The sequence below is a fragment of the Rhea pennata genome, chromosome 18, assembly GCF_028389875.1.
Source record: "Rhea pennata isolate bPtePen1 chromosome 18, bPtePen1.pri, whole genome shotgun sequence".
Taxonomy (NCBI): Eukaryota; Metazoa; Chordata; class Aves; order Rheiformes; family Rheidae; genus Rhea; species Rhea pennata.
The window spans coordinates 10,679,230-10,704,787 of record NC_084680.1 but is presented as its reverse complement, the minus strand read 5'-3'; the positions used below and the strand labels follow the sequence as shown (position 1 = coordinate 10,704,787).

The 25,558-nt window shown below is 50.8% G+C and overlaps 2 protein-coding genes across 3 annotated transcripts in view; both read left to right on the top strand.

The window, feature by feature from the left end:
• VAV2 (vav guanine nucleotide exchange factor 2) overlaps nucleotides 1-5,765 on the top strand; it is a 141,849-nt gene extending 136,084 nt beyond the window's left edge. For both annotated transcript variants that reach the window (XM_062590651.1, XM_062590652.1), the window contains 2 exons: nucleotides 1,562-1,716; nucleotides 2,523-5,765. In XM_062590651.1, coding sequence (XP_062446635.1) covers nucleotides 1,562-1,716; nucleotides 2,523-2,570 — 203 coding nt within the window. In that variant the 3' untranslated portion in view covers nucleotides 2,571-5,765. The remainder of the gene's footprint in view (nucleotides 1-1,561; nucleotides 1,717-2,522) is intronic.
• A 2,614-nt stretch (nucleotides 5,766-8,379) lies between these two features.
• SARDH (sarcosine dehydrogenase) overlaps nucleotides 8,380-25,558 on the top strand; it is a 38,472-nt gene continuing 21,293 nt past the window's right edge. Inside the window, exons 1-14 of the mRNA XM_062591150.1 lie at nucleotides 8,380-8,532; nucleotides 9,451-9,748; nucleotides 10,098-10,276; nucleotides 11,374-11,553; nucleotides 12,205-12,328; nucleotides 12,560-12,660; nucleotides 15,004-15,108; nucleotides 15,959-16,088; nucleotides 19,122-19,208; nucleotides 19,347-19,437; nucleotides 22,594-22,735; nucleotides 23,846-23,929; nucleotides 24,182-24,295; nucleotides 25,139-25,277. Coding sequence (XP_062447134.1) covers nucleotides 9,457-9,748; nucleotides 10,098-10,276; nucleotides 11,374-11,553; nucleotides 12,205-12,328; nucleotides 12,560-12,660; nucleotides 15,004-15,108; nucleotides 15,959-16,088; nucleotides 19,122-19,208; nucleotides 19,347-19,437; nucleotides 22,594-22,735; nucleotides 23,846-23,929; nucleotides 24,182-24,295; nucleotides 25,139-25,277 — 1,768 coding nt within the window. The 5' untranslated portion in view covers nucleotides 8,380-8,532; nucleotides 9,451-9,456. The remainder of the gene's footprint in view (nucleotides 8,533-9,450; nucleotides 9,749-10,097; nucleotides 10,277-11,373; nucleotides 11,554-12,204; nucleotides 12,329-12,559; nucleotides 12,661-15,003; nucleotides 15,109-15,958; nucleotides 16,089-19,121; nucleotides 19,209-19,346; nucleotides 19,438-22,593; nucleotides 22,736-23,845; nucleotides 23,930-24,181; nucleotides 24,296-25,138; nucleotides 25,278-25,558) is intronic.

The window sequence follows — 25,558 nt, the reverse complement described above, 5'->3', positions numbered from 1 at the left end:
TGCAGAACATTAATTTCTGTGGAAATGGACTCTGAGCAAGCTCCTGATAAAAGAGGTCAAAGCTGTTGTGATTCTCTCTCCGTTCTCCAGCCAGCTGCCTGGTGAGGATGAACGAGCCTCCAGTGACTGTATGTTGTGTGTACGGACTGTTTCCATGGCCATTCTCATCTCTGTCCATCCTGAGAGCTGAAAATCTGGGCAAAGCTTTTTCCCACACTTAGTTCAACCTTGGTTGCAAACTTTTTAAATTTGTAGCTTTGTAATACTCCAAAGCCCTGGGACAACAGTGCAGCTTTGCTGAAACTCACCTTCATGGTATGATGTGTTTTTTTTTTTCTCTCTCAACTGTCAAAAAGGTGCATTTCATTTTTCTCCTCTCCTTGCGCTGGAGCACTCACTCAGCAGTGCATGGGAACTGTCCCCTCCCTCCCACCATTGCCCTCAGCCCTTCCTCCCACGTAGGTGATGACCTGCATGGCAGGGGAGCTAAGCTGTTCTCCTGCTTTTCCCCCTCACCGCTGCTCCTCTGCAAAGGACACCAACATCTTCCTGTGGCTTTCCCTCTCCTCTATAAGTTTCTCTTGGCCTGAAGTAGCAGAGATCGGCAATGCTGGCTTCATGTGGCACTGGTGGAGGTCAGGCTCCTGAGATGGCCTTCAGGGGGAGCATGGTCTCCCCACCAGCAGCTGAGCATCAGTTTCTGATTCTTTTTGTCATCTCCAAGAATGAGAGGTTCAAGGAGCATCCGTGGCTCTCCTGGTGTCCCTGGGCATCTCAGGCCTCATGCTTCATGTCACAAACTGATTTTCAGTTGGGATTTAGGGTTGCCAGGGTACTTTTGCGCATACTGGTCTGTGTTGGGACTAAGTTTCCAAGGCCTCTATGCTGGTCAATGGCACGCACAAAAACCAGAGAATATGCCAGATTAGTGGCTTATTCCTCCTCAAGGCAAAACATACAGGCTTTGCTCAGCATCCATGGGAGAATCTGCTGCAGAGACTAATCCCAGTAAATCCTACCTTTGAAGCACCTTAGATACAATCTGACTTGTCAAATCTCCCTTGTTGATGTGACCCCTTCAGGTTTTGGGAGCTGTAAAGCAGCCAGACCTGACAGTACTGATGGAAAAGGATTTTTCCATGATTACACTATTAATGATTGTTTTATTCCTATGAAATCTTTTCCTTCCAACACCTCCTGTCTTTCTCACAAAAATGCCTATCACCCCAGCTCCCCACAGTGACTCCAGCTAGTGGCTCAAAGCCCCTTGTAGACCATCCCCTTCCTGCTTAACAGACAGTGGCTTGCCTGACTGAGTCCCACCAAGATGTTTAAAACCCAGCAGGAAGCAAGCTTAACCTCGACACCCCAGTCTGTGTGTGGCTGAGAAGTTCACGCAAAGCCAGTCCCAGTATCTGAGACAATCTGGGTCACAGTGTTGCAATGGAAACAAGGACCATAGTGGAAAACCCAGGTTGAACCTAGCCCAGCTTTCCCCAGGCTTCGGCTGCTCCTGCACAGCAGAACAGATCCCAACTCCCTCTGCTTTGTCCACTCACAGTGTTCACCCCACGAGTCATAGGGACAGCAGTGGCACGATACAACTTTGCAGCACGGGACATGCGGGAGCTCTCCCTGCGAGAGGGCGACGTGGTGAAGATCTACAGCAGGATAGGTGGCGACCAGGGATGGTGGAAGGGGGAGACCAACGGCAGAGTAAGTGCAGCTTGGAGCTGATGCTGTGGTTGCTGATAATGTCCCAGCTTGTTTATGTAGCACATGGTCCTCCCTGCTGTTAACCCACAGAGTTGGTCAGAGCTTGCCTAACTGCAGCCTTCCCCAAAAATGCTTTCACAAAAGCAAAAGGAAGGGGGAGGGGGCTGCATCCAACTTGCATTTGCTCTTTTTTGGCTCCTGGATGGGCTACCATGTCACAAGAACGAGCGTGTAAACAGATACTGCAAGTCATTTGTGTCACATGTCAATGCTGTGTCTGACAGCGGCACGCAGCACCCAGACACATGCAGGCAGATGGGAGCAGGTTGTGGCCAGGCAGGCATGCAAACACATGTCTGACTTTGCTCTTCCTTAAGCTGGCATGTGGGGAATTTATGCCAGAATGGCTCTGCAAGCAACAGGATTGGCATCCTGGAAAAAACCAGGGCTGATGGGTTGCTTGGGTGTCTCACAGAGTTCATAGCACCGGGGACAGATTTTTGATGCCCTAATCCATTCTTTGTTGCTGACAATCTGTGTGCAGCCATGCTGCAAGGGCTTGTGTACAATTGCAAGCCCTAGAGCTACAGTGCCAAATGATGGTAATGACTGCACCATCTCCCCATCACCACTATGTACCAGGAGAACTGGCACAGGGATGTGGGCATCTCCAGCGCTATGAAAATGGCCCTTCAAGAGAGCTCCCCAGAATCATAGCATGGTAGCAGGGGAACAGACCGAGTGCCAGGACAGGAGGTCCCATCTGCTCCTGAGTTTTCTACTCACCTCTCTGTTTTTCCCTACAGATTGGTTGGTTTCCCTCAACATATGTGGAAGAAGAGGGGGTACAATGATGGTGGAACTGTCTGGTGGAAAGTCATCAAGCGCCCAGAACGAGCCGCTGCAGACCATGCACAGTTGTCCCAACACCCAAGGCTCCAAGTGAAACACAGTCGGACGTCTCCCAGTACTGTCGAGAACAACACGTCTCTTGCAGACTCTTTAGCAATCAGTTCCTCTGTACAGTGTGTGTGTGTGCGCGTGCATCAGGGGGTTGCCGCTGGCCTTGGTTGTGTTACTTGTATAGAAGATTCATGATCTATCAGATAATGTTTGTGTAGCAGCTGCAGAAGAGTCCTGGGAAAGGCACATTCCCCTGCATGGACAGAGCTGAAAGACTCTATGCAGTTACCACCAGAGGATGGTGTCCAAACTTGTTTGTGTTTTAAAATCCACCATGGTGTTGGTGGGAGGGTGAAGCTGAAGGTTTGCTCCTGGGCTGGTGCCCAGGTGTGCAAAGGTGAGCATTTTCAGATCTCTAAGGAGAGGGAGTGATGTGGCCCCGCTACAAAGAAATGCAGTCTCCTACCTGCCAAGCTGCCTCACCTGCTGCTCACATGGGACTCCACTGGATGATGATTTTGGTAGTCTAATTGGTAGGCTGAACAGCAGCACCCAGCGCCGCTGCTCTCTGACTGGGATGAGAGAGCACAGCAGGGACACTTGTGCTTGGAACGAAGAAATGTCTGTTTGTTATTTCTGTACGGATGCCAGCTGCAAAACAAGGAGCAGTTTTGACCAGCAGACGTAGGCTGGAAGTCAAACTCCAGGCTCAGGCAGGGCAGGAAAAAACCTCTTGGCATCCCAAGCCCATTTTCTTTAAAACTACCTTTAGTCCCACTAGACTTGCTCAGGGTGGACGGGACAACCCTGGATGCTGACTGGTCCCACTGGTTAGCAGGAGGTCTCATCATGTTGCAGGCCCAGGAAGCATGCCTTGCTAAGCAAGGGTTTTGGAAGCCACCTGAGCACCAGGCACGCACACAGGAGCGGACAAGGGCGTGCATCTGCAGGTCCACCATGCCATCGCTCCCAACCTTTTATGAACATGAGCAGCCTGGGCCAGGGCTGTTGCCTTTTCCTGCAGCTGTTAGAAGTCCCACCTCACTGAGCTCGGTGGGGCAAACCCAGACGAGTAAGGGCTACAGTATCACATCCCAATTTATCTCAATAGGTTGTGAAAGCATCTCTTCTTCCCCACCTGTGTGCACTTTTAGGGGCTGTGAGCATTGCCCCTTCCCTTCCTCCCACTGGCTGTTACCTGCTGCTGCTGTAAAGGAGATGATCCATCTCTCTTTGTATTGCCACTTTGTCCGGAGTATTGTCCTTCTGAGTTTGTTGCTTTTCAAATTGAGGCCCCCTGTTGTAGATAGAGCTGTTGGGTGGAAATCCAGGCCAGGTGACTTCTGCCAGGCACTGGCTTTGCTCTCCAGCTCCACAGTTTTCTTTCAGAGTGCTCTGTTTCGAGCAAATACGTGTGTGCGACAAGGAACAGCGTTCCTCTATCCTATTTTCAAGCTCCCAGAAATGCCCTCCGGTCACCTTGAATAAGTAGCCTTTGGAGTTGGTGCTTCCATACCTGAAGTTGTTCCCCAAACACACAGGCCTTGGGGCTCACCGAGGCTTTGCTGTGGGGCACTCAGTCTCCAGACCAGATTGTTGGTGTTACACTAGCGCCCATCCAGGGATGCTGATGTTGCCCAGGTGCACCTCGATGTCCTCCAGAGCAGCCCTGGGTCTCTGACACCGGGGTGCCAAAGCTTCCTACAAATGGAACAGTGGTGGCTTGCTCAGGATATTAAAGAGGAGAGTTTGAAGCTGTCAGTGAAAAGGGAAATGGATTAACTTTGAAGCTGAATTTTGTTGCCCTGTGATGAGCCCTAAGCCCCATCGCTTTGCTCCCCAGCAGGGCCTGGAGTCAAGCAAGTGCCCCGTTGCTCCACGATCCCTGGGGCCATGGCTGCCGGTGAAGCTCTTGTGTTGCACAGTATCACAGGGCCTATGTTGCGTTACAAGCGTTTAGGCTGTACATGGCATATGGCCAGGGGAAATTCGCACTGTGTGTTTTGCTCTGCAAAGCGATGGTGAGAGTGGTGTGGCTGCAGAGCATGGCTCGTGGCTCTGCCAAGGTACTGTTTGGTGCTAACCTCTTCCAGACCAAGCCAACAAGATTGTCTTGGTGCTCGCTTGCGATGTTTTAAAGGGGTCCATTTTGCAGAAGGAGTCAAACTGCTTGTGCTCTGGAAGGGAGAACTCCTTGGGGTGTAGCAAGCGAGGAGCTCAGAAATTCCCTGCTCGCTCCTATGCAAGCTGAAGGGCCCTGCTCTATTTTCTGTAGTTTTGGTGTAGCTGAGGGTGTATTTGAGGCGGATGAGACGCACACACACACATGGAAAAACTCACGGTGGTTCACATATGCCTCAGATACTGCTAAAGCCTTATGTGACCCTCCTGTTTCAAATACCTGATTTTCCAAACCTTTTTGTGGCAGTGAGGGCATCCCCTTTCGAAGAGCGTGCACGTCTCTGTCGCAGGAGATGAGGAGCCGTCTCTCTTCCGTAGATCCTGTAGCGTATCTAGTACCTTTGCCAGTTACCGAACTATGTGATAGACGCAGTAGCTGCCTGTAAGTGATGAGCGACTCCCCCTTCCCAATGCCCAGCCAAATCAGTCATTCCTCAGAAAAGATCTCTCTTGTGTTTACTGTTGTAAGAAACTTGTTTTAAAAGATTGTTTTGTTTGTAAGTAATTATTCAGCCATTTGCCACAATATATATCTGTGAATAAGAAGGGAAATGTTTTTTATGACGGTGAGAAAATTGTATATATATTTTAGTTCATCGCAGAACATTCAAAATTGCAATGGAATACGTTGGAAAATAATATGTAAATTCCTTGAGTTTTTCCTTTGCACTGCACTAACTGGGGTAGAGTGGGGTTGGGTGGAGGGGATTTAAAGATAATGCTGTTTGTTTATGGAATAGTTCATAGCTGGGAATTTGGAAATCATTTGGAATAGCTTGTAATGCTGGAATAGAAACTTTAGCTGCTACTTAGAAACCCTTTTGCATGTGGTTTTTCCAGATCTTTAAGTTACAATGCATCAGAACAAATTCTACAACAACAACAACAAAAGTGTAATTTTGTTGATAGGTTTTTTCGAACCATGGTTTTTACTGCCAATAAACATGCAATCTTTCCTGCGTAAAGGGTTTGGTTTTGTGTTGAGCTTCTTGTCATTAAACCCTTTTTGGTGCCAGTGGGGATGTGGGGAGCAGCAGTGGTTTAGGGTACTCAGGGGGACAGGTTTCACTCCAGAAGAGGGACAGAAGATACCATAGTGAGCTGCCATTCGATTTAATTAATAATAACTTATTAAGATTTTGCAGCTCTGTGAAGCCCACAGTGTTTTCTCTTGTTTTCTTTGACTTTCAGAGGGGCTGCTAAAAGGGACTGTAGAAACGAGCAGAGATGTTTTACCAGAAGCAGGATATTAGTTGTGATTTTTCAGGACCTTGGGTGCTTTTTTGGAAGGATGCTGCTCAGCCAGATATTTAACCGTGTCTGAGGTGTCAACTCCTGCTGGGGATAAACCTTTTGCCTGTTCCTGCTGGTCAGTCTCAGGGACGCTCTCCAACGTGCACAGATTTTCAACACTCTGGTGCTCTCCTGCCAGCTATAAGCAACTGCCTCTGCTCTCAGCAAATTGGACCCCAGCATTGGACCATCAAGTCGTGGTGGGACTGCAGGAACACAGCACTGGAGCACAGAGCTGCCCAATGGCTGCTGACACTGCTGCAAGACCAGGTAAATGCAAAAACTTGCTTTCATGTGAGGTCCTGTCCCTACGACATCGCTGTCACTCCACGGGTTGGCTCCTCGGTGGCAGAGATGGAGCTGCAGTGTTGCAACCTGGGCATAGATAGATAGGCTCCGCTGCATCCTGGGGACATGATGGTGGTCCCCACCAGTACAGGTCCAAACCTTCCCACGGGGCTGAGTGGGTGAGGACTCTGACACCGTGGGGATAAATGGTGCATTTGTTAGCTGCGCACAGCTACAGCTGGGTGCTGAAACCATGGCAGGAGCAGCCTTCTTGGGGCATTAGCGTGACTGTAAACCTCACGGATAGCAGGGCCCATGGCAGGGGCTGCCTGGTCAGCTGCTTTGGATGCACCTCCAAGCTTTACTGCTTTCCCAAGACCAAATTCAAATGAGTGCAATGCCGGGGAACAGCAAGGCAGGCTGTGCACGTGGACCCGTCTGGTGGTGGCACAGGCACGTGCTTGCAGCCTCATGAACGCTGTGATCAGCTGCGGTTTTGCAATACGCTTGACTAGCTCGTTTGTGCATTAGTCATAATGTTTGATATGACCTGGAAAACTCCAGCTGGCATGCATAAACCACTGTGCTCCTCTAGTTCATAGTTAATCTATAAATTACATGGAAAGATGGAACTGGTTTAGGCCCTGTCTACATAGGACTGAACAGAAAAAAAAAAAAAAAAAAAAAAAAAAAAAAAAAGAACACCCCCAATTTAGGTCTATAGCTGATCAGGGCATCAGTGCTCAGAGGGACTGAAGTCACGGCCACTTTCTCTATTTCTTTTCTAGTGCTGTTGCAAGCTCGAGGAACATCCCAGGCTGTTGCAATACGTACTTCAGCTTGTATTGCCTTAGGTCATGCCTAACCCAAAGGTTATATTTGTAATCAGTACATACTGATGAAATGATTCTGTCCCGCCAAACAAAAACACCCCACTGCAAACGGGAGTTTAGACTTGTTTGCATTTCTTTGTCTGGGTGAGGGTTATCTTGACTGACTAGTTTGCTGAGTTTAGGGAAATATAGGGGAATTTTCTTGAAAATGTAATAAAAAACTGATTTTATCTTTAAAACAAGAATGCTGTCTGAGACTAATTCTGAAACAGCAGAACCCCATCCCACATATCCTAATTCTTCCTAGACTGGGGAAGTTTGGATGCAAATCTTTTCTGTATGGCGTATGCAGAATGAAAATGAAAAGGCACCAGGAGATGGGGAGCAAAGCGGGAAGCAGTCAGGATTACGGCGCAGCTGAGGGCTAAGAGCCCCCAGATGCCGGTGCCTGGGCTCTCCGCTGTGCAGCTCTCCTTGGCGGCCCGGTGGCCGTGGCGAGGGGGCCCTGAGCACAGGGGCAGGAGACACGGCTCAGCCCCCGCTCTGTCAACCACCCAACCCAGCCACAGCTCCACCCAGAGCCCTGTTTCTCCAAGATAGCTAAATTACCCTGTTCGGAGGCTCCTTCAAAAAAATATATAGCTTGTGCATATCCTGCCCAAACAGGCCCTAATTTTGATGGTGAGTTCTCGGCAGACTGAAGAATAAAACTTCAGTTTGGGAGTTCTGAATTAAGTTTTTGGTTTTGTTTTTTAATCCTCCCTCTAGCATAAATTTTTGGTGTTCCCACCTTAGCTTTGGGCTCCTCAGGTCTGGCTTAGGAACCTTGCAAATTTAGTTGAATTCTGCCTTTAAAATTTAACTGCTGGGAACGCGTGCAGAAAGCTCAGATGTTGCTTTTCCTCGCTTTGTTTGCTTTGTGGCATCTGGCCGGCGGAGGAGCGAGCCCTGGAGCCGGCGGGCGCCCCGGGCACTGGCCCCAGCCGGGCTGTTTGTTTTGCACTGAGCCAGGGAGAAGAAAAGTAGCATTTTTCTCCCGTTTCTGATTTCTCTGCTCCCGCTGCCTTTTGCTCTTGGCTGAGGAGCGACAGAGGCACGAGAAGGGGTGCGAGCAGGGCTGGCTTATCACCGCCCGCCCCGGGCAGCTGGAAGAGCTGCAGCAGGCGGCCGAGGTGGCATTGCTTTCTCCTGGGCTGGTTAATATTTTTGCGGCAGGGCAGCGAGGCGCGGGAGAGCCGGCCAGCCAGCGCGGAGGAGGCCTACGGGGGAGGCAGGGGCCCCGCCGCCGCCTGAGTGCCCGGGGCCGCTCCGCAGGCCGGTGAGAAACTTCCTTGGGGCTGTCGCGGGATTTCTGCGGCGGGATTTCCGGGCGGGTTTTTGCAGGATCCTTCAGCGTGGCGGTGGGGGCGGGGAGCGGAGCGCGGGTGCATTTCGGGCGGCGGGGTGCTGCGGGATCCCGCCGGCTCCGTGCCAGCTCCGGGGAAATTCCCGCTCCTTGAGAAGGAGGGAGGAGGATCTGGTGGGGCCGTGGCTGCCGCGAGACCCCGCAGAGTCTGTCCCTGTCCCCCTCCAGCAGCCATTTGCACTCCCGTGGGGGGAGGGGGGGCAAATCTCGCGCCTTTAAGCGGCCATCGTGGTCCCCAGCACACAAAAACCGGGGGCGGCAGTGACCTGCGCCTTTCCGAGCTCGCCGCCCCTCGAGCTTTGTCAGCGGAGCCCCTCGGGGTGTCTTGGGGCCGCGCAGGGCTGCACCCGGGGCCCTGCTGGCACCCGCCGGGGGGGTGGGGGGTGAGGAGTGGGGCACCGAGGGACGCAGCCTTCCCCCCTCCGCAGCCCTGCCACCGGGAACGGGAGAGCTCCCACCCCGAGGGCCGGGATGGCGGCGGGGGCCGGGATGGCGGCGGTGGTGCCGCACGGGACAAGGGCCGGGATGGCGGCGGTGGCGGTGTCCAAGACGCCGTCAGTGGCGCCGCGCGGGACGAGGGCCAGGATGGCGGCGGTGGCGGTGTCCAAGACGCCGTCAGTGGCGCCGCGCGGGACGAGGGCCAGGATGGCGGCAGTGGCGGTGTCCAAGACGCTGTCAGTGGCGCCGCGCGGGACGAGGGCTGGGATGGCGGCGATGGCCAAGATGGCGGTGGCAGCACCGGCGGGGCGAGGGCCAGGATGGCGGCGACAGCCGGGGTGGGTGCCGCCAGGCCTGTGCCTCGCTGCAGCGCGGCGTTTTCGGTCGTTGCAGGTGGCCATGGCCTCCCTGACGCGCGCCCTGCGGCGAGCCGCTCCCTGGAGAGCCCCCCGTCCCCTCGGCGGTGCCGGCCCCACGGCGGAGAAGAGCGTGCCGTACCGCCAGACGCTGAAGGACGAGAGCGACGGCGGCGGCCCCGGGCGTCCGCTGCCGCCGGCGGCCGAGGTGGTGGTGGTGGGGGGCGGCAGCCTGGGCTGCCAGACCGCCTACCACCTGGCCAAGATGGGGGTGCGCGGCGTGGCGCTGCTGGAGCGGCACCGCCTCACCGCCGGCACCACCTGGCACACGGCCGGTGAGCGCCGCCGCCCCGCGGGGCTCCCCTTCCCTCCCCTTCCTTTTAGGAAGCATCCCTCCCCACTCCGTTTTTTTAAAAGCCTTACGTATCCAGAGAAATCCCAACGGCGCTTGCCGAATTATTTATCACGGAGCCGGAGCGGTTTCCATCGGCGGGGAGGGGGAACTGGGCATTACTTCAATACGATGCTCTGTGTTTTTTGGAGAGCGTGTTCCTACTCCATAAATCGCTTCCCCCCGCTCCCTTTTCCCGTTCTGATAAGACACCAGGGCGGGGGAGGGAGATGGATGATCCATGGGGGGCCGGCGGCGGCGGGCGTGCGGAGCGCGGTCCTTTCTCCCCGCAGGGCTGCTGTGGCAGCTGCGGCCCAGCGACGTGGAAGTGGAGCTGCTGGCCCACACGCGCCACGTGGTGAGCCGGGAGCTGCCGGAGGAGACGGGGCTGCACGCCGGCTGGATCCAGAACGGCGGCCTCTTCATCGCCTCCAGCAAGCAGAGGCTGGACGAGTACAAGAGGCTCATGTCGGTAGGGACGAGCCCTCGGTCACAGGTGTCCCCCCCCTTGCCCGTCTCTCCTAGTCTTGTTCACCTTCTTCCTCTGGAAGCAAGGCTGGTATTCCCAATGCAGATGAGCCTTGGGTGTTTAAATGGCGCGTCCCTGCCCACCTTCCCAGCTGGGAAATGGTCAGCTGTGCAATTCGAGGACAATCTCAGTGGCTACCCAAGGCCAGGCCATAAGGGTGACATGCCTCCTCATCGAGGAGCAAGGTGAGGTCAGGGAGCAGGAATCACCAGCCCAGGAATCACCTGGGCTTGCCTGGGAGCTGAGATTGGTACACATGGAGAAGCCATCTGAGAGCTGCCTCTATGGATGAGCTACGTGGTTTGACCTTACGTGCCCTCTGCTAACGGGTCCCTCACGCTGCAGAAGTCTGTGGAGGTGGTGGAAATGCAGAGCTGTGGTCAGTGATGTGGAAGAGCCAGGCAGGGATTCAGGTTTTGCTGCCAACAGTTTCTCTGCCACGCATGAGCTATGTAAAGCCGGTCCAGTGCCCTGCCCTGCCTGGCTGACTCTGCCATTTGATTTCAAAGGGCTGCAGTACATACAGGGTCTAGGGCAGCAGCTTCTTCAGTTCAGTCCCTGAGTTCCTGTGCTGTCAATGATATTGTTTGTTTGGAAATATCAGCATCCCTGTTAATGCTTGCTGACCTCTTGGTGCAGATGATAGTGGATGGACATGGTATCCTCACTCTAACCCTCTGTGCCCTCTTCCTAGGCCTTGATAGAAAAGTTCCTGGATTTAATGTATCTCACTTGAGCTTTGCTAAATGAAACCAAATCATAGATTTCTTCCAGCTGCACAGGCAGTTGATATGGGAATGATGGGACAGTGAGCCTTTAAAAACTCTGCAGACACCTTCTTGTGATGTTCACCATGCTCTATTTTGGGGCTTGCCGTGGAGCAGCTCAGAGCCGCAGGGCATCTGTGGCCAGGCATGGAAGTTCATGCAAGGTTATCTGGGAGCTAAGCATGTGGCTTTCTTCTTCATCATCTACCAGCATGTGATGATCCAAAGCTTCTGTTGCCCCCTGAATTCCTCGTTCTTTCATCTACTTTACAGCTTGGGAAAGTCTACGGTGTGGAGTCTTATGTCTTGTCCCCCTCGGAGACCAAGGACCTGTACCCACTGATGAATGTGGATGACCTGTATGGCACATTGTATGTCCCTAAGGATGGCACCATGGATCCCGCTGGCACCTGCTCAACTCTTGCCAGAGCAGCAACTGCCAGAGGCGCTGCGGTAATTACTAATTAATGCCTAGTGAGTCTGGGAGGAGATATCATCCCCTGCCTTCCTCTATTCCCAGCTCCTCCTTTCACACTGGAGCAGAGCTACTCTTGCAACATTTCCATGTTGGTTTGTTTGCCTGAGAAGGGGGTTGTCCTCTCTGGCTTTGATGGTTCTTGTGGGCACAAATGCAATGCTAGCAAGATGTTGGCGTTGTTTGAGCTGGAACTGTGAGGTCTAGGAAGATTATACAGAAGAAAAAAGGGCCTTTGGGAGCAAGATGAGGCAGAGCTCAAGGCAGGTCCTCAGGAGAGCAGAGGTTTTAGGGTAAAGTAGCACAGTCCACTCTTCAAGGCAGGGACTTTCAGCCCATCTTGCTTAGTTCACATGCAAGAAATGTAAATAATAAATATCCTCTGCAATTACAGGTGCTCAGAGTAACTGGTAGCAGCCATTTAAGCCCAGGATTAGTGAGAATCTTGTTATCGAGCAATAGCGGTGATAACTGTTTGCAAGCAAAGGAAGGTGGCCAGTGTCAGACCTCTGCTTAGATTCACCTTTCCCATCATGGAGAGATTTTGGAACCAGATGTCAGGAGAGCTGGATTATCCCACTAAAGTTTCAACCCTGCCAATGCTTGTGTTTCTCATTCTCTGTCACTAGATTATAGAGAATTGCCCAGTGACGGGTATCCAAGTCAAAGTCGACGATCTGGGTGTGAAGAGGGTGTCTGCAGTAGAGACGCCCTATGGGATTATACAGACTCCCTGTGTGGTGAATTGTGCAGGTATGGGGCAAAAAGCAGTGTGGGTGCTGGACCTGTCTTGCTGGGGTAGCAGCCTGTTCACTACAGTCTGGCTGCAAGGAAGGATGTGGCTTCGCATTGCAAGAGCCAGAGGGTCTTATTCAATCCCTCTTTCCACATTCCTGCCTGTAGCCCCCCAAACAGCCTTAGGTCTCCTGCCACTCTCATGCATGCTGCAGCTGCTCATTGTAGGGTGGGTTGTCTCTCTGATAGGTGTGTGGGCCCGAGCCCTGGGCCAGATGGCCGGCGTTCATGTGCCGCTGGTGGCGATGCATCACGCCTATGTGGTGACGGAGCGCATCGAGGGCATTCAGGTCAGTCCTGCACTGTGCTGCATGTGTGATGGCTTTGCTGGCAGACCTGGGAGTGTGGGGTTGGAGCTTCCCTGGTTCCTTTGCATGTGTGAGCACGAATCAGAGCAGTCTTGAAAGCCAGTTTACCCAAAGGGTAGGGCAGGTTATGTTGTCGGATTACCCAAAGAAGATTCACACCAAAAGCCAGCTGGGTATTTAGCGTCCTTGTCACAGCATGGGGCAAGGTGGTGAGTTTGCCTGTCCTCAGACTCTTGTCTGCACAGGCCATAACCACACCTGAAATGGAAAGGGATGTGTTGTGTCCTTCCTGCATCATCACTGGCTGCAGGATTTCCTGTCCTGACGCTGCTGGGCTTGTGCCTGAGCTCCTGGCTAGATACTCCTCTGGCAACATGAGTGCAGTGACAAAAAGTAGACTTTTCCAGAGGACCCCACAAACCCACCATGGGGTTCACCACAGCTGGAGGGCAGCGCTGGCTCTCCTGTCCCCCAGTCCTGGGTAGAAGGAGACAGGATGGAGCACCTGGGTACTGCAGACCGTAGAATCTCCCCACCCTCCTGCCTTCAGGTCAAACTGGTGCCACTGGGCCAAGCTCTGCAGGCACATATCGAGCAAGGCACTCCATGCCAAGTGCAATTTTCTGCATGGAAGGCTGAACTGGAGTTGTGCATTGATGTACAGTTCAGTTATTCAGCAGCAATAGCAGCACCACTGCTATGGATGCTTACCTAGGGCTCCTTGGTGCAGATCTCCAAGCACTTTCCAGGCCCCTGTTTTACAGGGGAGAAACAAGAGCCCAGGGCTAGCCAGGACAGAGCTCAGGTCTGTGAGGCTCGAGTTGGTGTTACAGCTGCCTGGCTACACAGCTTCTCTTTGTACCAAACGTTCATGAGTACCTGACTATTTTAATAGAGTCATATGTAATATTTAACAAGGTTTTAATTAGCAAGATAATTTTTAAATCTTTTTTCCCTCTGTAGGATTATTTTAGGGTCTCTGATGTGTTTTGTGTTTGATAACAGCATTCATAAAGATGCCAAACACTTTCTGAACAAGTCCCAGTCCCCAACAGGAAGAGGTACAGCTCCAAGCATTTCTAAATCATCCCAAGAAATCTGTTCCTGCCTTCTGGCTACAGAGATTTGTTTGTGAATCAAAGCAGACTTCATTCACACAGGCCCTATGGGCTTTAAGGGTATTGTGCTGGTTCTCTCCTATTCCACTGTATTGGCATTTTCAGTCCTAGATACCTCATTTAAAAAATATACTGGTGTCAGTAATTGTAGTTATAGTCTAGTAACTGCACTATACTATGCATAGGCAGTGCAAAAGCACTGTCTTTCACAGAAGAGGCTGCAGTTTGCACACCCCAGTGCCTCTTGTTTAATCCATGTAAGTTTGTCAATGTGAAATACAGTCAGCCCTACAACAACACTGTTCATGTTACCTAAATGTTTGTCAATCCTCTACTGAAGAGAACGAATCCCTCATTCTTTGCACACTGCTGCCTGTGGTGTTATATCTTCCAGTGTAGGTGGGCAGAGAGGAATGATTCTTTCTTTAGTTTGGGTCAAAACATGGCAGGGGCTCGCTCTCACCAGAGCAGCTTCGGTGCCTTGCTTGTGGTAGAGGAACACCCAGAAAGGCACGGCGGTATTGCCCTGGCATCTGTACACCCATTCCCACTAACCTAGTGCTCATCCAGGCATTTCTGGAATTGACTAGCTGTTAACTAGGCAGGGCTTGTATGAGATTTGGCTTCTGACTTATGTACTTGAACTCAGGCCTTGTGAATACCTCTCACTTTCCTTAACCCAGGATAGACACGGGGTCCCAGCAGCTCCCAGGCATGTGCTACAGTGTGTGCTTGGGTCTCTGCAGTGCCCAGGTCATTTCAGCACCTCCTACTCCACCTCAGGCCCAGGGCTGGTGCATGTAGCTGATGTACTGGGAGTGGGCTCAGCCTGGTGCAATCGTTGTGGCCTCTCCTTTCCCCACAAGCTGCATAAACACTTTGCTGCTCGTGGTTTGATTGGGCTTGCTGGAGCTGAACTGGGCATCCCTCTTTGTGAATGGCATGGGCACCAAGAGAGGATTTGGGGGCTGCAGGAGCCTCAGAAGAGCCACTACTGATGCCACGGATGTGCTGGGAGCACAAACAGCAAGGAAAATATGCAGGTATTTGAGCACCAACTTGTCCAGCTGGGCCTTGCCAATGAGAAGACGACAACCCCACTGGCGTGGATGGGGAACAGGAGCTCCCCGTCAGCTCTCAGCCCCTCCAGTCCCATCTTGCCCCTCCTGCCCTGTCTCACCGTTCTGCTTTCTTTTCCTATTTTTAGAACATGCCAAACGTTCGAGATCACGATGCCTCAGTGTATCTCCGTCTCCAAGGCGATGCCCTTTCTGTGGGTGGATATGAGTCAAATCCAATATTCTGGGAGGAGGTGAGCGATGCTGAGCAGTTTTTTTTCAGAGGAAATGAAGCATGTTACCAGGAAACCCACTTTGATGGAGTGGGCGCTGAAGTGAGCTCCTCATCTCCTAGCTCATGTGCCAGAAAGGCAGAACAGCACCTGATAATAACCAGCCTTCATGAGGCCCAGGAGGTGGTAGGTGGTGGGGGAAGCACAAGACCATGTTCCACTTGAGTCTATCCAAGATGCAGATATGGGATGGATGCACTACTAGCAAAAATGAGATAAGAAGGCTGGCCTGGCCCTAGAGAGGACTTAGGAGGTTATTAGGCAATTCCTTGCCCTGCTGCAGGTGCTTCTTCAAGTCAGCAAGGAGATGCCTTAGTTTGTGCTCTTTCCCCAGCTTTTTCTTCGAGTTTAGTGCTACATCCCTTCTGGAGGGGTGGCTCAATCTGCCCATAAGTGGTTTCCAGAGATGTACTGTAGATCCGTGGTTTCTCTTGCCATCTGAGGGAGAAGGTCCTCCATTTTCCCAGAAAATACAGGAGGGGTTCAAGATATCCAAGCCCACAGTCTCTTGTCTGCAGAAGACAGGAGGCTGTGCTTACATTCTGCCCTTGGAAGGTGAAGTGCTGGTGATCTGGGACATGAAAGAGCCTTTGCTCTGGAGAACCAGCCCTCACTGCAGTGCTCTTTGGTGGGGTTCTAATTGGCTTCACACCTCAGTGCTTGTCTAGGCAGCTCATAAAGACCCAAAGAAATCAGAGTCTCAAAACCGGCCTCTGTTTTCCATGGGCTTATAGACTGTTAAAGCTGAGAATTTTTGACACCATAAGCCGAACTCACCATTTGTGTTCTGATTCCTGTTTCTCATCTTCAGGTATCTGAAAAATTTGCTTTTGGCCTCTTTGATCTGGACTGGGATGTTTTCATGCAACACATTGAAGGTGCTGTCAACAGAGTTCCAGTGCTGGAGAAAACAGGAATTAAGTCCACTGTCTGTGGGCCAGGTAATGTTTCAGTAGTGGTGTCATGGCAGCTGTATTTCTTGGCAGCCTTTTTTTGGAGGCATGCTGACCCCTTCCCTCCACTTTCAGACTTTAATTCTTGGCAGGTATGGTATTAGGATGGAGGATCAGACTCTGACCAAAAAGGAGAGAGGGTGTTAGTATGGGCTAGGTCTGAGATTTAGGAGTTGAAAATGGCTTTCCAGATCACTGTGTGCCATGACCACCCTGTGTATTAGTCCAACCCTTCCTTCCTGCATTAGCTCTTACCCATATGGCCCCATTTATTCCTTGCTGTGTGGCCGTGGGATGCTAGGGTTGGGTGGAAATGATTAGTTTGATGTGCTCAAAGACAGGAGAGGATTTGGCATGTTCTGTGAACCGCTCTGCTTCAAGCAGCTTGTGGAAATGTTAATTAGAGCCAATATTGACTTGACTGACCTGCCTTGGCACTGACAAGCCTGGCAGAGCTGGTGCTCTCTCCTGGCACAGTGGCTGTTTTGATTCTTGCACATGTCTGCTTTGGAAAGATTGCAGATCTGGTGGCAGTGATTGGTGAGTTTGTCATTCTTGGGGGCGGAAGGGAAGCAGGGGTGGGCAAATTGGCTCCTCTGAACCTCAGAATTTATACAGTGTGTTATTTTCCTGTTGTGCATCATCTTTCTCTGAAGCAGCTGCTCATGTCCCAGATAGCCCTTGGTGTTAGAGAGCTTGCAGATCTCATCCTGTTCAACGATGAGATCTTACTGCCCTGTGTTCCTACTGCAAGAGTGCTTGAATGTGAGCACTGGCTCTGGGCGCAAGAGGTGCAGTGTCTCCAAAGCCTGCTGAGGTCAGGCAGGCAGAAAAGCAGGGGCTGGGGAGCTTCGGGGCAATGTACTGTCCTCCAGTGGGCTGTGTCCACAGAAAACTTCATAATTCATGGGAGACAGAAACTCACTGAACACAGAGAAATGCTTTGATTTAGCTGCAATAGTGCTGTCTTCCTAGAGGTGGCATCCTAGGCTAACCGTAGGTAGAGAAGTAGTTGGGGAGAGTATTACCCATTAGTACCTTTTTTGGTCCAGATTGGGGGGGGGGGGGTTAACAGAGATTCACAGTAAAATGAAAACATTTGCAGCTGATGATGTTGCCACTAGTTTGGAGAATTAAGGGGTAGATGCTCTCAATCAGTGGCCTGTGTTTTTGCAAGTGTTATTTTTTTACTATTATTTTTACAGTGGGTTTCCATGCTCCTGGGCAGATTAGATTTACCAAGATGTATATCAAAAGGTGTCCGGTGTGAAGTTAAAGGCAATACATTTCTTTAGGGAAGTCCAAGCAGTAGCTCGGCTATCCCAGTTCAGATGATGCTATCATTACGGGGAACTTCGCATGGGATCTGCCAGCAGTTGAACCCAAGCCCTGCACAAAATCACAAGCCCCTTGGCTTGCCCCTGCAATCCACCATATATTAAAAAAAAAAAAATCACCTCTCATTTTGCTGAAGCACTTAAAAGAAAACCCTCTAGCCCCTCAGGGAAGGAGCAGTGCTGTTGTACAAAAGGAAAGTAGGGCACATGTCTTGCCCCAAAGCAGATGAAACACGCTGAGTACAAGGTAGAGGTCTTGGCTCTGGGTGGTGCAGGTTTGGTTCAATTGCAGTGTAAGTACAACTGGTGGTCTCCAGTGGGAGGCTGACTTCTTATAAATATAGGCCTAATATTTGTAATACAATAATGTAATGTCTAAAGCAATGGGAATCTTTTTGTCCTACTTCTTGATTTGAACTAGCATCTGCTCTGCTTGCAACAGCTGAGTCGTGCTAGATTAAAACAAATAGCAAATGCTTGTCATTTCCTCCGCATGGTAAATAATTCAGCAACAGAACAGCTAACCCCTTTTAGAAAGATGTCCTTTGGAGGGGGAGTTGCTTGTGGGTACCCGAAAGGGCCGCCAGTGTGCCCAGCAGTGCCACGACCCTCAAGCTCCCGGCACTGGGGACTGCAGCAGATGTCGCTGCAGTAGTTTAAGGCGTTCCTATCCCAGCTGCTTTTTCCATTTCTGACGGTTTTGAGGTGAATTCAACCCAGAGCTGGCCTAAATGTTCATCTTGTTCCTCTGAGCTCTGGAATGAGTAGCCAAATCATGGGCCACTATGAGATGCGAGCAAGGGTTTCAAAGGCACCCAGTGTAGCTATAGGAAAGAGTCTGCAAATACAGGGAGAGATGGGACTCTTTTTCTAAACTCACTTTCTGAAGAGCCTTGCTGTACCTTCAGGCTGATAAATTATTCAATATTTATTATTATGGTAGTGGAACTGAGGTGTTGGAGTGACGGACTCCACTGAATGGGGTGTTGGACAACCATCAGAGGTGCGATTCTTGCCCAAAACATTAATTAGCTCCTGTTGACTCTTCTTTTGCCTTCTCCTGAGGACCGAGATCTTGGGAAGCAAACTGGCCATTGCCAGGGAGTGGTAGAAGCAGACCTAGCCCTGTCTCTCCTCTTTCCTTCGTGTGGTTGGACAAATCAAATCGCTTTAAAACTGGGAGAAGGATTACACCCCTCCCATCAGGCTGTTTTGTGGTGTTCTCTGACAAGCCATGCAAAGGCAGAATGGCAAAGCAGCTGGTTTTTGCCACCTGCAGCTGCTGTCGCCCATCCCTGCCCCACCACAGCAGTGCTATATATATGTATGCGCTTGTATGCAGGTATGTGTGCGTATACTCATACCAGCTTCTGAAGCAATGTCTAGATGCATAAACTTGCTTGAGGAGCTTGTGTGAGAGCTGGGTGCTGTGCTGGGTGTCACAGCACCTGGCAGTTTCCCTTTGGTCCCCACTGCCTGGGCCCTGCTGAAGAAGTGGCAGATGGAGGGTGCTCAAAGCTACTCTGACTCTTGCTTCATCCACCTCTTTGGGAGGAGGAGCAGGACGAGACCAACACTGGAAGTTGCAGAAAACCCACTCCTACCATGGGTACCTATATCGTGGTATATTCCCGAAAAGCCTGGCCTGGCCTTGCTGATGGATCCTCTTGTCTCTGTCTTCCAGAGTCATTCACGGCCGACCACAAACCACTCATGGGCGAAGCCCCAGAAGTCCGAGGCTTCTTCCTTGGCTGCGGCTTCAACAGTGCTGGTAAGAGGAGAGCTGAAGAAATCACCTCTCATGCATCTTAAGCTTTGTGAGCATTTAAATCTCTGTCTACAGACCCTGAGCAACTAAATGGGGAATTTAGCTTCTTTGCCTCATTTTAGTCCTTGTCTCTTTCCCCAGGAATGATGCTTGGAGGTGGCTGCGGGAGGGAACTGGCTCACTGGATCATCCATGGGCGTCCAGAAAAAGACATGTATGGCTATGACATCAGGCAAGTCCCCCCTGGCTCTGCGACGCTGCTTCAGGGCACGTCCTCCTTTACTGAAATGGCTCTGGTCTGTCTTTGGGGAACAGTTTTGAGGTAGGGCTGGTGCTGAAGCCTGAGACTGGACTTGCCTGTCACTAGAAGTAGGTGATGGGGACAGAGGACAGCCATTCCCCTGCAAGCACAGGGCTTGCAGGCTGCACAGCAGCCTGCAACTGTTCGAGAAGCTGGAATCAATTATGCTTAACGGCTTTAATGAATTTACATGTTGGGTTTATCTCATTTGCCTCATTCCGTTTCTACACAAACAACTTCCATTAGACGCGAGGAGATTGTAATGATGAGAAAGGACAGGGTAATTACGTTTGGGTTTTGTTGTTGTTCAATTAGTGCCATGCCTAATCCTCTAAGTTAATAATTGGAGGTGATGATTTCAACTGGAGAAAGATTAGCTTTCCCCTACTCTCTCTGCAGCATAACATAGGCCCAGAGATTTTCAGTGTGCAAATGCTGGCTCGTGAGTTGCTCTTTACTTTTCCAATTATATTTGACTAGGTTTGGGCTTTCTTGTGGGGCTCATAACAATGGCAAAAAATTTGTCAGAGACAAAGCTTTTAAAGTCACGTTGCTTTAGAAGAAAAGCTGTTAGAGAACCACTGAATCAGCCTGGGACCCTGTGAAGGAGAGAGGAAATCGGTGCTGTTGCCTGTAGAGGTCAGCAGAAAGATGCCTCCAGTAGCCTTCCTCCAGCTGGCATTGCAGCCAGAGCCCTCAGAGACCCACTGCTCGGATAAAAGAAATCACTGTGCTGGGCAGGCACACTGCTGCAATGTCAGGAGCTGGGGTTGGCACAACCCGAAACCGTCGTGAGACTAGTCTGGGCTTTGAAACCTCACTTCCACTCAGGAATCTGCAGAGGAGCTCTCCAGCCCCTGCAGAGGCACCTGGATTACCCGAGTGTCTCCAATACTCCATCCCTGAGCTGCAGTGACATTTCCACAGTTGTTGCAAGCCCTCCCTCTTCAAAGCATTCTGCAGTGTTGAATCTGAGCAGGTAGCCTGCGAGGCTGGCATTGCCCTCGCTGCTGTCTAGCAGATGGAGAAGCTGTGGCCCTGAGGAGAGCTTGGTAACTTGACAAAGGTCACAAGAGGGAGTCTGTGTCAGAGCCAGAGCTGTCACGTCTCTGTTTTGCCTCTCCTCATTTTCCCCATGATCCTTTTGTCATGGGTTGCAGATATCAGCCTAGAATTCATCGTAAGCTTCCCAAATAGACCATGTCACTGTATCTCCTTCTACAGTTTTAATTTCAGTTTCCAAGTGGGGCTGGATGCCAGAAGGTCATGCCTCTTGCGGTCCTGCCCATCAGGAGTAGCTGTGGGGATGTACCTGCTCTTGCCAGCCCCCGCCAGCCTGCTGCTAAACTGCCCGGGAGGCACCCCCATGCGGACTCTGCACCACTCCCCAGCCATCCTTTTGCCAGCCATCTTTTGCTTTGCCTTGAGCACTTGCTGATTTTGCTTTACATTAATGTACTGGGCTGCAAATGGGGCAGCTGAGGAGTGGCTTTGTGCCCACTGACATCCTCTCCTTGAGCTGGGGTGTTCTGGTCAGAAGTGCTGCCAACATGATGTCTTAGGGCCCGAGACCCTAGTGCAGCTCCCATGTCTGCTGCCTTGCTCAGAGTGCTCTGCCCATTTGAGTTTTTGTTCTTCCTGGAGTTCTTCAACTGATGCCATTGCTCATCGTGGTTTCTTTTCTTTTCTTTTCTTTTCTTTTCTTTTCTTTTCTTTTCTTTTCTTTTCTTTTCTTTTCTTTTCTTTTCTTTCTTTTTTTTTGGGGGATGATGATGATTACTGAGCTCCTCTTTAAATAATTCCCTTTTCTACATATTTAAATATTTATCCATCTAAAACGCTTGCTGTAAATGTTTCCTCTGGCAGCTGTTGCTCTTCTCACTGCTGTCAAAAGTGCGGCATGCTAGGAGATGGGCTGCAGCTGAGGAGGTGAGCAGGGCTGTGCCATGCCGTGCCAGGTGTGCCAGACTGGCAGCAGGGTGGCTGCACCATGTCGAGCCCAGAGCGATACGGAGCCCCACAGAGCTGAGTCCCGCAGAGCTGGCTCGTGGGATGCCCACAGCTGCTTTTCAGGCAGCGTTGTTTGCATTTTGGAGCTCTCAGGACTTGGGTCATGCCAGGCCTGGAAGGATTTGATGGTGTAACATGACCCATGGATCTGTCCTAGCAAAACTAGAAAAGGCAGCACACGAACACCTCCGATCCCTGCTCTGTTCTGCCCCTTTGGACATCTCCTGGGAAGCACCAATGCAGTGTACATAGCGGTGGAGCAAATCCCAACAGAGTTGGGAGGAGAAAACCCCTCTTGGCTGCCCCTATAAAACAGGCAGTGGGAATAAGGAGAAGCAGAGCTCGGCTTCCTGCACAGCCTGCCCCAGTGCTGCCATCCACCACTTCCCAAGTGCCCTGCATCTCCTCGGCATGCAGAAAGCAGGGAAGACCATTGAAAATATTGTTTTAAAAGGCCCTATAAATTACACTGCCTGGCCTTCCCCCCGATGTCTGGATCCCTTTCTGCAGACCTGGGGGCTCTTGGCTGGATGGGAGCCTGCCGCAATGCTGAAAGCCGCATTCCCCTGCTCGCCAGAGGCAGCGAGTGGGAGAGGTGCCACCAGCGTGTATGAGAGGTTATTGTCTGTGAGTTATGGGTCTCTGGTAATAATAATAGGAGCATGTGCTGAACTGGCACATTCCTTCAAGGAGCTTTCTGTTTGAAAGATGAAAATATGTCAAACAAATTTAAAATGCTTTGTTTTTTATTTATATTGCAGTCTAGGGAGAATTGAATGAAAAATGTGAGGAATGTTCACGGCTCTTTCCTTTCTGAGGGCTGCCTTTAAAGCAAGGTTGTGCAAAAGGAGTGCTCTGAGACCATTCCGATGCTGAAGCAGAGCAGAATGAACCCAAATTCTCTTTTTTCCCCCCACCCACAGTATTCTGCTCTCAGTTACGCTGGGGTAAATTCGCATAAATCAGGGCAGTGGCACAGTCTGGGCAGCACAAAAAGCCCCTGCTTGGGAGGGCAGAGCTACCGGCATGCACGGGGCTATGGGTTGATGGGTCCATGCCTTTCTCCCTGCCTTCCAGGCGCTTTCCCCACTCTCTCACAGACAACAACCGCTGGCTGCGTGAGCGAAGCCACGAGTCCTATGCCAAGAACTACTCTGTGGTCTTCCCCTACGACGAGCCCCTGGCAGGACGCAACATGAGGAAAGACCCTCTGCATGAGGTGAGTGGCTCCCCAAGCAATGTGCTGGCTCCAAAGCCCTGTCCGCCCATGCTAGGAGGGATCCCCGCAGTGGATAAGCATTTTCAAGATACGGCACTTAAACACAAAGCTGGATTTTCCGCAGTTTTGCAGGCAGGCAGCATTGCAGCTGCTGCTGCTCAGAATCACCTAAAACACCCTGCTGTTGCCGGTGACTCAGGAGTGATCTGAGGGCTGGCTCCAGGTCTCAACCGACTGCTGCAAAGCAAAGAAACTCCATTTACCTTCCTCACTGCAAAGAAGGAACCAAGTTTCCGGAGCCCGTTGCAGCTCATTGTTAATTCAGACCATGCCATTTCTCTTCCGATGGAGAACAGAGACTTAAGCAGTAAAACAGACATTCCTCCCTGCTGTCCCCCATTGTTTGCTTGACAGCTCAGTTGTTTTCTGTCACCGAGGATGCAATTTATTTTTTAATAGAACGTCTAATAAGCGATGCCCATTTGACTGACAGCCTGGTATTTATACATGAAGCTCCAGAACATGTGCTATGTTTTATAAATAGACATTGAATCATTTCTAAAATATTCAACAAAATCTATTATTTTCTGAACAGAGGCACCAAACAAAAATATCTTAATGGATCCCTAATTAATTGCATGCAGAGATATTTGCTTGAGAACACAGAGGAGGAATGAAAAGGTTGCCATATAAAGCTTAAGTGTTATTATATAATTACCATTAGAAATGTTGGGGAGAATCTTCCTCTCTGGATTTAACATCTTTTGATCACTAGTGTATCCAAACACAAACTTCAGTGCAGTGCACAATTGACCTGTGGGACTGCTTGCTGTCAGATGCTGTTAAGGCAAATACTTTTGGTGGACAAAAATATTAGGGATTTCAAGGGAGTTGGAGTTTCCCACTGTTTTGAAAATCCAGTCATAGAGCTGATTTCTAGTACTGTTTGCCCTTCTTGCCACAGCCAAAGCCAGAGTGTCGAGGATCTGGTCTTGTGCATGCCTTTAAAGAGGGCAGCCTCAGTGTTACCAGCTGAATGAGAATGGCTCCACAATAAGATTTTTATTTTTTCCCTTTTTGTTCCTATTTCTCTGGCCTCATCTTACCTAGGAGCTGCTGCAACAAGGCTGTGTTTTCCAGGAGAGGCATGGCTGGGAAAGGCCTGGCTGGTTCAACCCCAACGGAGCAGCTCCGGTAAGGATAGCAATTGCTTTCAGGGGTATTTTCAGCCTGTGCCTTGCAGGTCCTCGGCAGTGCAGGATGTGCACTGTGCATGCAGGACATGCACTGCACATGTAGGCAGCATGCTGCACTGTCTTTCCCAGCACGGTAGGAATGCAGCTGAAATCTCCATCCGCCTGGGGTCGGCTGCCTTTTTTAGACACTTGGCTTTGGCTGGTCGCCACCTTTCTCACCGCCCTCTGTCCTGCCTGCTTCTCTCCTCAGGTCCTGGATTATGACTACTACGGAGCTTACAAGCGGCAGCGTCACAGCAAATACACATACAACCAGCTACTAGGGGATGAGTACACCTTTGACTTCCCCCCGCATCACCACGTCGTGAGTGGGGCCTGCTGGGGAGGCGAGGGGCCGTCTGGGGCAGGCGAGGAGCTCTTAGGGAGCAGAGCCCAGCCATGAGCAGCAGCATGGTGCTCTTGGCCTGGCCCACGTTGGAGGCAAAACCTGCCCCGCGATCGATTCCTGGTACATCCACATAGAGAGCCAGGGTTGGAGCACAGAGATGAGGTGAAAGCAGTGTTGCCTACCTGAAACCTCTGCATATCTGGACTGGGAAAGTCAGTGATGTCAGAGCCTGGGCAAGCAGCTGTGGGTCTAGAAAACCCGGTCAGTGAGGTTTAGAGGAACTTGAAACCAAGGTGGCTTTGCCCATCTTTCACTGGGAAAAATGTCCCAAAAAGGATTAAGAAAAAAGAGTGGTCCGTGCTTGGAAATCTCAATGGGGGAACTTTGCTGGGGGAAGTTCAGACACATATGCAGAGTAAGCATATTTGTTCCCTACGGCAGAGTTCAATGGAAAGTCCTCCCTGAGTTGCGTTGCCTCTCTGCTCCCCTGCAGAGCTGCCAGCTGGAAAAGAAAACCAGCCCTGGCAGTCTGAAATGGGGGAAAAACACCCAACTTGATAAGCTTTAACTATCACTGTTGGTAACTATCACATGTTATTGCTGTAAAGAATGGGATTGGGTAGACAGGCAGTGCTGTCTTTTTGTCAGACTTGCTACATTTAGTGTCTAATTTTTGAGGAACGTTTTGAAGCACTACAAGCTTTAAAGGCACTGAACATGGCCTGGTGTTGTTTCTCATTACATACACGGTTTAATGTGTCTCTCTTTTTAGAGTGAGGATATGGCTCGACTTCAGCAGTGTGTTTGCTTTAATTTTAGATCAAGAATGAATGCTTAACGTGCAGAAATGCCCTGGCTCTCTTTGACATGTCTTACTTTGGGAAATTCTACCTGGTTGGTCCTGAAGCGACAAAAGCAGCCAACTGGCTTTTTACTGCTGATGTTAGCAAAGCACCAGGTACTGGCTCAACCTTGTTATTTCAGCTTCAGAGTGCCAGGGGTTTTATTGATGTTTCTGCTGAGCATTGGACTAAAAGGCTGCCCTAGGAAATTACATCTTTAACTAAAACAAATAGTGGGTGACCCAATCTGGCTTTTATCGTAAATGTTTCTTTTGCAGAGGATGTGGGAAGCATCCAAGAGTGACCGCTTTCCGTATCCTCTCTGAAGGCTGGATTTTGCTCTCGTTTGCATTGGTGCAAGCCTGCTCTCTGCACCTGGGATGAGAGTGGGGAGTAT